General features: G+C 43.8%; 5 protein-coding genes across 5 annotated transcripts; 2 read left to right on the top strand and 3 right to left on the bottom strand.

Moving 5' to 3' along the window:
• Positions 1–238: 238 nt before the first annotated feature.
• Positions 239–3,739, bottom strand: FA14DRAFT_124290 (kinase-like protein; the record flags this gene model as incomplete). Its single annotated transcript, XM_025496633.1, has 2 exons — positions 239–375; positions 433–3,739. 2 exons carry the CDS (start codon positions 3,737–3,739, stop codon positions 239–241), a joined length of 3,444 nt encoding a protein of 1,147 aa, XP_025353823.1.
• A 1,641-nt stretch (positions 3,740–5,380) lies between these two features.
• On the top strand, positions 5,381–8,614 carry FA14DRAFT_168211 (WD40 repeat-like protein). The gene has a single exon (XM_025500132.1). It carries the CDS (start codon positions 5,408–5,410, stop codon positions 8,531–8,533), a length of 3,126 nt encoding a protein of 1,041 aa, XP_025353822.1. The 5' UTR covers positions 5,381–5,407; the 3' UTR covers positions 8,534–8,614.
• FA14DRAFT_161328 (ribonuclease T2) lies at positions 8,216–9,724 on the bottom strand (the record flags this gene model as incomplete). The annotated part of the gene is made up of 2 exons (XM_025499065.1): positions 8,685–9,724; positions 8,216–8,614 (listed from the first exon to the last, which is right to left on the bottom strand). A coding segment is annotated over exon 1 (823 nt), but the record flags the coding sequence as incomplete, so codon positions are not given.
• A 230-nt stretch (positions 9,725–9,954) lies between these two features.
• On the bottom strand, positions 9,955–12,205 carry FA14DRAFT_161327 (DOT1-domain-containing protein). Its single transcript, XM_025499064.1, has one exon. The coding sequence runs from the start codon at positions 12,115–12,117 to the stop codon at positions 10,120–10,122; it is 1,998 nt and encodes a 665-aa protein (XP_025353820.1). The 5' UTR covers positions 12,118–12,205; the 3' UTR covers positions 9,955–10,119.
• Positions 12,199–13,264, top strand: FA14DRAFT_190665 (protein transporter; the record flags this gene model as incomplete). The annotated part of the gene is made up of 2 exons (XM_025501810.1): positions 12,199–12,204; positions 12,598–13,264. 2 exons carry the CDS (start codon positions 12,199–12,201, stop codon positions 13,081–13,083), a joined length of 492 nt encoding a protein of 163 aa, XP_025353819.1. The 3' UTR covers positions 13,084–13,264.
• Positions 13,265–13,340: the final 76 nt, after the last annotated feature.

Raw genomic sequence — 13,340 nt, 5'->3', positions numbered from 1 at the left:
AGTAAAGGGAAAAGTAAAAAAAGAGAGTGTAAAGGTTGATGGTGAGAAGAAACTCTAAAGTAGTATGATGACAAGGGATAAAACCTAAAGAGAGGAAAGAAGGGAGAGAAGAAAGCATTATGAACAAGAATGGTAAGCCCAAGCTAGAAGCATGTTTGTAGAAAAGTTTGGTCATTATTGACCGGGTATAAAGCAGAGATTTGTAGCAGAAGCATAAAAAACCGTGCAACGGCAGCATTTATCTACTTGTTTCGAAAAAGTTTGTAAACCGTTTCATCTTTTTGATCTTTTGTTGTTTAAGTCTGTCGGCAGAATTCACTTCATCCGAACTGGCAAGACTTGGAGAGCCAGCTTTGGTTTGTTGACTGGCTTCATCTACGGATGGTGTCAAGGTGTTCGGCACTGCACTTGCAATTGGCGTTCCGGATTGACCTAGTGAAGCATCACTTTCATTGTTCGCCCCTGTGGCGCTTAAATGACCCTCATTGCCATTCTTGCTGCCTAAAGAGACTGCACTTTCGTTGCCTACGTTCAGATTGCCTGAATTTGCATTACTGGTACGTCCTTTTGTTGATACGCTTCCACCACTTTCTCGTCCAGAAGGTTTCTGTTTACGTGAAAGACGATTGAACGTGGACCTGCCAGAATAGCTTGGAGCCAAGGGTAATCTGGAAGATTCTTGTCTTCTAAGAAGCCTATACGTATCAACGACACCACGTGCGAACAAATTCTGTCCTTTGCCGCCATTGATCTCGGACATGTACTGTTCACCTGTAGTAGGAGCATCAACCATATCCCAGTCATCATCATCCTCTTCACGATCAGCCTCAGTGATTGTTGCAGGTGGAACGCCAATTTTGACAGTCTTTTGTTGTGTTGCACTGCGTGGTGGCTTGGTAGGTGAGGCTGAACGGGCTTCATCTTTTGTACCTCCTCGCAAAGGTGTTGGCGGATTGGACAAATTGGCTTCACTTAATGCCGCTTCACGTTCTAGATGATCCAATGCTGCCACAGCTGCACGAGCGGCGGCATCATCGTCATCCTCTTCGACAATATGTTTCTTAGAAACGGGTTCTGACGTTGAATCTGTACTGGCAGTAGTATTGGCCGAATTATTGGCAGGCGCAAGAATATCATCACTTTGTTCACTAGAAAAGATTGACGAACGAATGGATCCAGAGTCTTTGCGTCCACGGAAAGAGTAGCCATCAAAGAGGCTCTTACCATCACTCGCCGCTCTTCTGGCAGCAACCATGGCATCGATATCTTTGGATGTTTGACCGGATTTTTGTTCGTTTCCGTTTTCTTCCCCTTCTTCGTCATTCTCACCTTCGCCTTCTTCACCTCCGTTGACAACTGGTTTCATGTCCAAGAAAGTTTCATCAAAATTTTGCGTATCAGTTTCATCCAAAGGATTGGTCGGCGGAATGTAAGGGGGAATGTAGCGTTTATTGAATACGTGATCCCATTCGATCATGCTAAAGTATGGATGCTTCTTTATCCTTGGCTCCTTCATACGTAGCATCGGATTGCGTTGAAGTAATCCACGTAGGATACTCTTTGTATCTTGATCAAGTACACGATCATCGGGGAACACCAGTTCATCGTGCAAGACACGGACATACATATCAGCATGTGTGTCGGCCCAGAAAGGCGTGATACCGGTCAACATTTCGTACAACATTGTTCCGAAACTCCACCAATCCACTTCGTACGAATAAGCAGCGCCTTGGATCACTTCGGGAGCAAGATATTCGGCCGTACCACAAAAGGTTGTTGTCACATCCCGATCGTCCATCCATCTACTCCTGCGACCACCGGAAGTGGAAAAAGCGTCAGATCCAGATGCAGATGAAGTACTTCTTGCGTCTTCCGAGATGCTCATCCAATGACCTTTTCCGTCCTTGCTAGAATGACCTGGAGGTGGTGTAGAACTACCGCCCATATCGCCTCTCACAGGAAATTCTTTCGAAAGACCAAAGTCGGACAATACGATGTGTCCGTCTACACCAATGAGCACATTTTCTGGCTTCAAATCACGATAAATCACGCCAGCTCGATGTAGACCTTCAACACCTTCGACGATCTCAGCTGCATAGAAACGGGCACGATCCCGACCTAATCTGCCCCATCTGGACAATTGGGTTGCCAAATCACCACCCGGATGAAAGTCCATAATCAAGTAAAGATTATTAACGTCATGGAAACTCCACCACAATTTGACCACAAAGGGGTCCATGACCTCTTTCGCCATTCGTTTCAATACTGCTTGTTCGGTGAGAGTGTGTTGCAACTCTTGATGAGCCAGAACATGTCGTTTGTGAATTGATTTCATAGCAAAGAGTCCTTTAGTAGGTTTGTGTCGTACGAGCAAAACCTTGCCGGCACAACCTTTACCAAGAACACGAATCATATCGAAATCATCCACAGTTACCTTTTCATCTGTGCGCTTCTTTTGTCTTCTCTCACGTTTGTGCGAATTTGCTGGATCGTTGGCGGAGCGGGATGAAGAAGCTACAGCGCCGTTGTTTGCATCGTCACCCTTGACGATCTCCTGTTTTTCATTTTCTTCGGGGATGCCTGCAAAATTTTTGTTCTTGCGCACTTCATCTCCTCGATTAGAACGTTCGCCGTCAGTTGAAGAAGATCTTGCTCCGCCAGAGGCATCTTGTCTATCTGCACGGAAAGAGTGACTGGTTGAACGACCACTGAAAGATCGATCATCGTCTGTCCGTCCACCTTCTTCTCCGATATCGCTATGACTTGGCGTAGCAGCTACGTTTGTATTAGCAGGGGCAACGGCAGATTTGACATGTTTGGCCAAATCGCTTCGGATTTTGCGTACTCTTCTTTCAACACGAACACTTTCCAAATCATCCGAGCCTACACGTACAAATCTTTTCCATGCTTTGTGTCTTTTCACCAAAGGTAAATTCGAAATTGTTGTCAAGTAGGTTGCCAATTGTGTTGTGGTAGAATGAGCAGTCGATCTTCCAACACTGCTTGGATCTTCCTTTGCCGGCGAGATAGGAGCAGAAGGGATCGATGCCTCTTTGCTCGGAGAAGCTGTTAGAGAGGCCGGGTCTAACGTTGATCCGCTGTTTGCACTTGTCAATTGAGATAATCCAGATCGATTTTTATGTCCACTGGGTGAAAGTGTTCTTGAGATCGTTTGTAGAAATTTGCGACCTGTCGGAGCAGCTTGAGCAACTGGCAAAGAAGGCAAAGCAGGTATACCACTAGCAGAAGAGGATTGATTTTCACGTATCCGTTGATCCAATTCGACCAAATCTGTACTTGATCGAATCAAAGTGAGATTATGGGTTGGTGTGGTGACGTAAAGCGTATAAAGATGAGCACTGGGTTTTGCTTTCTTTCGCAACAGATCACGTTTTTCTGAATGTGTTCCTTGTTGTGCTTCAGCAACACTTACACTCCATGGTCCATCCTCCCTTGCAACAGCGGCCGCCGCTTCAGGACTAAAGAGATTTCTCTTGTTCGATGATCCTGAAAAGTGTGAATGTCCATTCAATGCTGATAAAGGCGTCTTTGATGTCACTCCATCTGTACTTTGTTGTTTCTCAAATAGACCTTTAACACTCGCCCGCGTTGTTGTTCCAGCCGCATTAGTTGTCGCAGAAGTGTTGCTCTTGTTTGACAAAGCTGAGATTGTGTTGAACTTCTTTTGCGAAGAAGAGTGTGACGAGAGAGTGGCAGAAGGTGTTGCAACAGAAGGCATGATGTGGGTTTGGTTTCTTTGATTCTCAGATGTGCATTCACGCGCTGATGATGAGTTCGTGTCACTGTTCTATCCTGTTTTGTGTAGAATTTAGTTGTCGTTAAATTTCGTTATTTTCCCGATTGGTACATCACCAGTTTGCACTGATGACACGTAGATGATAGGATTCGGTTTATGATGGTATATTGTTGAGATGTCGATTTAGCAATCTTATCGTGTCACAATCTTGCGTGTGAGTGTATCAACGTAAGAAAGCACAACAGATCTTCAATTCTTTCTCGAGGGGGCGTAATTGATGATAACTTGAGTGTGATTCTGATGAACGATATCGACGTCAATGTGATCGAGTAAAAAGTTGTTTCTGTTTTCCTCTGTGTTCTTTTGAAAAGTCGTTGATATGCAAACCTGAATGCACTTTGTCACAGCTCACCTTTTGTTCTGTCATACGCCAAATAGTGTGAGTGAGCGTGTGTGTGCGTGTGCTTGTGTGCAAGTGTGCAAGTGTGCGTTTGTGTGCCAGTGTGTATGTGCTTGTGTATGCGTCAGGGTGTTCTAGTGAATCAAATAATTATGCACTGCTGTTTTTCTGTGCACACACACATGCACTCAGCCACCACCCTTTCATCAACCCACGGCAAATATTGAATAAAAGCTGAAAAGATGCCCGAATTGTGTGTTTCGCGTTGTGTGATTTCCCCAAAAAATACCTCTTCTTATTTATTCAAGCTAAAAAAGATTACGTAAGAAAGAAGAACATAACCCTGATTAATATTCAAATAGGGTGCAAAATATCATCTTTAAACATTTTATCCTCCTCAATGAATAGTATAGGGACAAAGAGACATACTATGATGTCGTTCTGCTAAGAAAGATATCATAAGCGGTGTCACTTGAGAAAAATCGGTATCCGAAAGGGCCTAAAAACAACAGCCGAAATTAAGGGCGATCAATCTTACCGTGTGTGTATATAATGAAGTTATTTATGTGCTGACAATTTCACAGTGTCAAAGCAATAAAGGGTGTCATAATGAAGACAGCGAAATCCAGCACAGCAATCGCAGTATCCTTCTCGTGCATCGAAGTAGTTCATTATAGTTCATTAAACAAATAAAAACATTTATGTCTGCATATTATCTTTATATTCGACAGATCAGAGAAAAATCATAATTTCGGATCAATGGAGGGACTTCCTCTAACAGCACCTTTTAGTTAGCCGAACAGGGTTTTAATCAAGATATTGATAGTATGTTCGAATAGTATTATCATTAGAAAGCAGAATAAAACAAGAATATTACAAGATTGCGAATCACGTCTTTTATATTACTGAAAGAAAAACGCTGTGCTTTGGAAAGATCGAGTGATGGACAGTCGGAGATGGCCAACAATAGAATGTTCAGTCGCTCTGTTGTACAATGATGAGTTATAAAGGTTTCCTAGTATATGGTCTACCATGTAAGTAGATAGAGAGAATGAAGCTGCTACAATTAAAATGAGAAGACCGACTTCCAAGAATTCACGTGAGGTGATGGCGCGTCTCGAATATGGAAATCGGGAAATGCGCTTGAATAAATTTATAATTTTATGTTTCATAGCTTGAACATAATTCTTCCAAGAAAGAAGAGAAGTTGCATTGCATAGTCTAATACCACCACAAAGACAAATACAAGCATGGTCAGATCATATCTACGGCATGAGCCAACACAGGCTTTTGGTTTGATTTGCTCACCTGCTGGAAGGGCTACTTTGGCTTCTGATGGAAAGACGGCAACCGTGGCAGCTCTTGAAGATGTTTTACGTTGGGACGTTAAAACAGGTGAACAAATGGCAATGTGGCATGAAACAGGTCATTCAAGTCCAGTGACTGCAATTGCACATTCACCACAATCAGGCAACCAGATCGGGGGTTCTACGTCTGATTTATACGCTGTAGGATATGCTGATGGATCTATACGGGTATGGGATGCACTTTCATCGACCGTTCGACTCACGCTAAATGGACACAAAAGTGCGATCACTGCCCTGCAATTCGATCAAGATGGCCTCTTACTCGTCAGCGGAAGTCAAGATACCAATATCACATTGTGGGACATTGTCGCTGAAAATGGTCTTTTCAGATTAAAAGGACATCGTGATGCAATCACTGATTTATCACTTTTACGATTACCAGTCGTTGGCGAAGGGGAAGATGATAGCAAAGAACCTTCAACATCTTCAAATCAACTCGGATACAAGAGTCTTCTCTGCTCCACCTCAAAGGATGGCCTACTAAAGGTTTGGGACCTCGCATTGCAACACTGCCTAGAAACTGTCCTGCCCGGCAAAGGAGAACTTTGGAGCTTATCAGTCTTATCTGCCGATCAGATTGGTGCTCCAAGTGGTACCGCATTGATACTAGTTGGTAACTCAGAAGGAAAACTCAAGATTTACGAAGCAAATGCAGCTGCACTAATCTCCGCTTCAAACTCGTCTGGCGGCAAAGTTCAAGAGCTTCAGTCTTCTTCTGTCAAGTTTTTGGCTGATCATGGTCAGATAGACCTTGTGGGAGGAAGACGTGTTTCGCAGATAGGCTTCAAAGCTATTCCTGGTACGCAAGATAGTCGTTTCATCGGTGTCTCCGCTAGTGATAAAAGTGTTGAGCTCTTTCGCATTCGAACTCAAGATGATATTCGAAAGAAGATGGCCAGGAGGAGAAGAAGGGCAAAAGAAAAGGCTGAAAAGAAGAATGGAGCAGCATCAAAGGATGCTGACGAAGCTGATACAGTAGCTGCTGAACCAACATGGCAGGATCGCCTGGAAGCTTACACCATCATTAGACCTGGAAGAGGAAAGATAAAGAGCTTCGCATTTGCTGAGCAAGACCAACAAAATGCATCTTCTTCAGCTTCTGCGTATCGTGGAGCCATCCCGATTCTCCTTGCAATGGCTAATAATTCCCTGGAAGTGTTCCATTTGCCTATGCCAAAGAAGAACAAAGAAGAAGGTGAAGCTCCAACCAAAGAAGCTACCTTGGTGGCCGGCTTGGATCTTGCAGGTCATCGATCAGAAGTGCGAGCGATCGCACTATCATCAGATGATTCACTGTTAGCAACAGCAGACAGTGCTGGTAGTTTGAAAATTTGGAATGCAGCATCGGGTCGTATGGTACGCACCTTGCCTTGTGGCTATGCTCTTTCACTTGCTTGGCTACCGGATGATCAACATGTGCTCGTAGGCTGCAAAGACGGCACTCTCAAAACGTATGATGTTCGTTCTGGTGTTCAACTGGAAGATATTCCTGCACATCAGGGACCGATTTGGAGTGTAGCAATTCACCCAGACGGTCAAAGTTGCCTGACAGCCAGTGGAGACAAGGATGTCAAATTTTGGGAGTTCGAATCGAGATCTCAAGAGGAGGAAGAGGAGGAGAAGAGCGAACAAGAAGATGACGATGACGAAGAAGAATCTTCTCCCAAGTCTTCTGCAACTTTAGGTCTAGCGCATATCCGAACACTCAAAATGACAGACGATGTTTTGTGTGCCAAGTTCTCGCCAGATGGACGATTGTTAGCACTTGCTTTGCTTGATTCTACCGTAAAGGTATTCTATGCAGATTCGCTCAAGTTCTTCTTGTCTCTTTATGGCCATAAACTCCCCGTTTTAAGCTTGGATATTTCCGGAGATAGCAAATTATGCGTCACCGTAAGTGCCGATAAGAATGCAAAGATTTGGGGTCTAGATTACGGAGATTGTCACCGTAGCTTGTTCGCACATGAAGAGAGCGTAATGGCAGTCGCATTCGAGAAAGGCGATCAAGGAGGTGGTTTGATGGGAGGAAGAGAAGGTGTTTCTCATAGATTCTGGACATGTGCAAAAGATGGCAAGTTGAAATACTGGGATGGAGACAAGTTTCAATGCGTTCAAACAATGTCCGGTCATCATGGCGACGTTACAGGTCTTGCAGTTGGTTCGAAAGGCACTGTGATCGTTAGCGCGGGCTTAGATCGTAGTATTCGTGTTTGGGAAAAGACGGAAGAACCACTGTTCCTGGAAGAAGAAAGAGAACGTGAACTGGAAGAGATGTACGAAGGCGGAGGTCAAAAAGAACGTGATGACGATGACCGTCAATATGGTAGTTTGGCCGAAGGTAATGAAAACCAAGGTCAACCTAATGGAGAGGTGAATGAGGTTGAAGGTGTAACGAGGAGCACAAAGGAAACAATGTTGGCCGGAGAAAGATTATTGGAAGCTATCGAACTCGCAACAGCCGATCTCGAAGGTTTGGCAGAGTATGAACGTCAAAAGAAGACCACTGGTTTGAGCCTTGCTCCTCCTGCACGCAATCCGATCATCAATCATGCCTTTGGACCAGGAGAGGATGTCGATGTACATGCATACGTTCTCAAGGTAGTCTCAAAGATTTTGCCTGCTCAATTAGACGATGCACTTTTGGTGCTACCATTTGACGGAGTGATGCGATTAATGATTCATTTGAATTATTGGGCAAGCAAAGAATGGAATATGACTTTAGTGGCTAGAATTTTATTCTTCCTTTTACGCAATTATCATGGTCAAATCGTTTCTAATCGAATCATGCGAACGACATTGCAAAGTTTACGACGTCATTTACGTGCTTCATTACAACGTCAAAAGATGACCATAGGTTACAATTTAGCCGGTTTGCAATTCGTCAAAAGCAAATTGATTGAAAAGAGAACAGATGATATGTATATGCGAGATGGTTTCGATTTGGACGAGGAAACCGTCAAACAGAGATTGGAACAGAATGTAGCCAGAAAGCGAAAGATGGTCGCTTGATCGGCAAGTTGTATACAATCTATACCAATTTCATTGTTCATGCAAATATTCGTTGCTCTTAGACTGTCTTTTTTGGTGCTGTATTGATAAGATAGGTTCGATGTCAGGGTTTTTTCTAATTCATAAGTTAATTTCCCTACACAACACTTACGGTAAGAAACGTCTGCAGGGCAAGAAGAATTTGTGGTGGATTCGACTGGTAGGTATTGTCCATGGATGAGTGGTCCTCGAACGTTGAAGAAATACCAAATTTCAGAAAGAACTCCGTTGTAGCATCCAACGTAAGGGACACCACCATGTTTTTTGGCCAAAGCGTTTTGAATGTCGATCAGCTTGTATGTTTTTGTTGAATCGGGTGTGATACCTGCTTGTGCCAGCCAATCGTAAGAAGGCAATTGTTTGAATTCATGAACGATTTGTTGGAAGTAACCCACAACAGCAGCTGAAGTTTGGTTAATGTAAGGTGAAAGGTCCAATTGACATTTTGCACGTAAAGTTGAGAAACAAGTTCCATGTTTGTTATATTCGTGCTCCCAGAATGAAGGTTCATTCTCGTAGTAAGTACGCATGTAAGCTAACAAAGAAGGATCGTATTCTTGAATCAAAGCTTCAATTTGTTCTCCACTCTTTTCTGGAATACCAGATTGAGCTGAGCAAAATTGTGGATAAGTACCATCACAGTAATCGGGCCACAAACCATGAATTGTGAAACTGTCCGGAGGTCCGGTTGTCAAGTTGTAGAATTGAGTTGATAGAACTAAACCACTTTCTTTGTTGCCAGGTGCCAAAGCACCGTTGTAGCAACATGTTCCGTATGAGTCTGGATTGACGGGAGAAGTTGCATGACATGAAACTTGACCGATGGCTTTTGCACAGCTGAAGCCATCCGAAGGACTTGGGAAAGAGTTGGGAGAAGCGATGATAAAGGAAGGCAAAGCGGCCAAAGAAGCGGCCAAAGTAAGAGAACCCAACATGATGCCAATAGGGAGGAGGAGGGGGTGATGTTCGGAGTGAGAGGTAGTAACGGGGAAGCTATGCCTTATATCTTATCTAGCATTGCTTTTTCTCTTTTTCTTCTAGTCTATCCTGCATTCGTTCCTGAAAAGAGTGCGGACCTACTTCGGCCCTTTTGCTCTTTGGATGAAGTTCTTTGAGAAGAGAAGATAGAGTGAACGTGCTAAGTATGCAAATCATGTTGATGAAACACATGTAACCAATGCGGGTTTTGCATATTTTAGCTTCTTTTCATCTTTTTCTTTACGCTAAAATTCAAAAGCAAAGCCGTTGACTGTTTGGTCAGCCTAACAAAATCAGTGACAGGCCTTGCTGACAAGCAGTCAATCATTGCTCAACCACGTTGCCTGAATTTTGAATTGTACCTGGTGTCTCGGCCTAGATGCCGTATGGTCAAGAAGGACGGGAACATACATGATCATGACCATCTTATGTGCAGGAACGGGAAAACGTGATTTGTTAAAATACATCAAATATATAATTTGTGAGTGGAAATTACAAATAAGTACAGGGCAACGAATTGTATATGCAATAAAATGTGTACAAGCAATAGTTACACTGAGCACTCTTCTCTAGACCTCTTCATCTGATTCTTCTTGAACGGCTTTCCATTGCCGTTTACGAGCATGACTTTTGCTTATTGCCATATCTTGATGTTCTTCCAAGAAACGGGCAATCAATGTTCGATCAACAGTGTGAATGTAGTATTTTCCACCTCCATCCGCCCAGCTAACACATCCGCTCGTGTACAACCTTTGAGCAACTCGCAAGATGGCTAACGGACTTGATAGCGTTCGTTCCGTTAAACGGAAATCCGGTGGCACGAATGGCTTAAGAGAGACGATGTGTGCTCCATCTTTGAGATCTAAAAACTGTAAGGAGAGTTTATCGTTCGTAGGTGCAGTAAAGGCGTAATTGTTCACCAATACGACATCAGCCTTTCGTAAAACATCTCGTACCTTTTCATCTTCTCCAAAATCTCCTTGCCATGCTTCTGTCTTTCCACTCTTTAGTCCCCACATTTTCCATCTCTTTTCCGCTTCAGACACTTGCAAAGATGCAAGCTGTGAAGGTGCACTCATCATTTCACATCCAAATGCTTCACTACCGGTTTGCAAGGCTACTTGTATCAGTAAATTGCCTACTCCGCTTCCCAAATCGACAAAGACTGAGTCAGGTCCCAATTGTGTCAATTGTGCAATCTCTGACATGAACCTTGGCAATAGTTCTCCATACACGTTATCGCTAAATGCTTCATATTTGGATAATTCATCCACTCGAGGCGCAACTGTACGTGCATAGCATTGCTCTTGAATGCAGCGCCATATACCTTCATCAATGCCGGTTTGACTCATGGCCTCAACATTTTCCCTGATCTTGCCAGTCTCTTTTAGAGATCGGAGTGTAGTATTGAACCGCTCGATAGTCCTTAAGAACAGGGGGCCATCTCTGCGATTGCGTGCTTTGGTGAACGACCGTAGAATTGGATCAGGGTCAACGTCTGCGCCATTCGTCGCATTGGGAGTCGATGCTGCTGTTGCACTAGCAATCATTGCTGAGCGGGCAGGCGATAGGGGTACAGATTGAGATGGTCGTGCCGAAAGACCATTTTCACCAAGAGCCGGAAGTGTCGCTGGAGTTCCTTCACGAGAGCTAATCGCAGTGCTCAAAGGTGATAATACTGAACCTTCCCGAGGGGTCTGACTGCGCTGTCCATTCGACAAGAGATTGCCCGCTGCACTACTTGTCTCTAGGCTATCCAATGTTCCAAATAATGCTTGCTGTTCTGGTGTCAGGTAAAACTCTACAATACAGCGAACTGTGCGTAACAGGTCGGAGATTGGGTCGTACTCATCGCGATCTTTTGGAACCAGTAGGATAAACTCTTCACTACATCCATCAGCTGGATATTCCAGTCTCACTCTAGGCTCCGGGTCTAGACCATTGAAGAATGTTCCAAAAACCTTTCCGTTCAATAGACTTGAGCTCTGAATCGCATCAATGTCGTCTCGCGAAGACTGTCCTGCGAACGAGTCGGGATCCATCAATCCACGAGGAACTAGATAATGCTGTGTGACACCAAATCTTCCCAATCGTTTATAGCAGCTCGATTCATCCGCAGAAGCGCCACGTTTTGAGCTTTTGCCGTTCTTTGGTGTAGAGTTTCCAGAGAATAGATCATCATCACTATCATCATCTGAGACTTGTCGCTTCACCTTTTTCTTCTTTGGTGTACTGTGTTCTCGCTTTGCTCTATTTTCGAACGCCTTTTTCTGTCGTATCTCATCTTCTTCTTTTCGCTTCTTCCGCTCTTTCTCTAGCCTTGCTTCTTCTATCCTTCTCCTTGTTTCTTCTGGCAAAGCATTATGCATTCGATTCGAAGAAGGAGCGGAATGACTGTTCGATAGCCCAGGTCTGACAGCTGGTGTAGTTGTACGCTTTACTGTTTTGACAGTGATGCCTCCCAATGGTTTGCGCATCACAGGTTTCGTTCCATTTGTTGGTTTGCCATTTGTTGTATTTGCGGAGGTCGTTGCATGACCATTACCGGTCACATTTGTCCCACTCATAGCTGCTCAGAATTCCCCCTTTCCAATTATAACCAATCTCAAAATTGCATCCTTATCCTTATACCAATAAATAAAGCGGAGATGATGGTGGGCTGAATGAGAGATTGTTCTCTACTTCATCTTCATTATTCTATTTTTCGCAACATTCCGATACTCGTGTGAGCGGGGGCAGTGCAGTGCAGTAGTGCAGTGCATAATCACCCTCTTTTCCGGTTCCGTCGCGTTGTATGAAAATAATATCACCTGTATTCATTGTAATTGTAATTGTATTTGTATTTTCTCAAATTGTATTCACAGAGTTCCGTATCCCGCCTTGAGGAATAATTAATTTTCCATAACGTCCTTTTGTCTTCTCTATTTTGTCGCCATCATTCGATCATCAACGAGTTGCGCTTTCAAAGAGCATGGTGAGTATTAAGGAAGGACTTGCTTCCACATCACAGGATATTGATCAATCTCTCTCCCTCCTCTCTCTTACAGTCGCTACCAAGGCTATTAGCCCAAGTGCTCTTTTTGGGCACACAAATCGTAGGAAAGGCATTCGCAGAAGCAGGAAGGCAAGCTGTTCGTAATGCTAGGGCAGGAAGGGTAGACGCCGGTGCAGCTGGAATGGCAGGAAATGCGTCAACGGGAAATAGCATAACAGATGGACTAACGAGGGCACACAGGATGACATTAGATGAAGCAAGAATGATTCTAAACCTGAAAACTGCCGGAGAAACTGAAAAGGAAGCTTTGCTAAAGAATTACGAACATCTTTTCGCAACAAATGCTCCACCTGCACCTAAAGGAAAACAGGGAGGAGGTAGCGGAAGCTTTTATGTTCAATCAAAAATCGTTCGTGCTCGTGAAAGATTGGAAGCAGAATGGAGAGAAGCAGCAAAGAGAGCCGAAGAAAGGAATGCAGCTCCTGAACAACCGAAAGAGGGCGGACACGATGGCTCTGGACCTTCAGCACCTCAATAAAGAAGTAGTCAGCAATTATCCTCGCCACTCCAATCTTCTTGGGCAAATATCTTCCATCTGTACTTTATTCGTGTTACACCCTTACGCACCATCATCAATCACAACTCTAGACTCTTGTACTAAAAGAAGGACGAACATATCGTGCTCTATTTTGAATAAATAATACTGATATCATAATTGTACAAATGTAAAGTTACAAGGTTTCCTATGTGGACGCCGATTGATTGGTAGATTGAGCAGCAGGATCGCTCGAAGGT

The sequence above is a fragment of the Meira miltonrushii genome (genome assembly GCF_003144205.1).
Source record: "Meira miltonrushii strain MCA 3882 unplaced genomic scaffold FA14scaffold_3, whole genome shotgun sequence".
NCBI lineage: Eukaryota > Fungi > Basidiomycota > Exobasidiomycetes > Exobasidiales > Brachybasidiaceae > Meira > Meira miltonrushii.
This window is presented reverse-complemented; position numbering and strand designations above follow the sequence as displayed.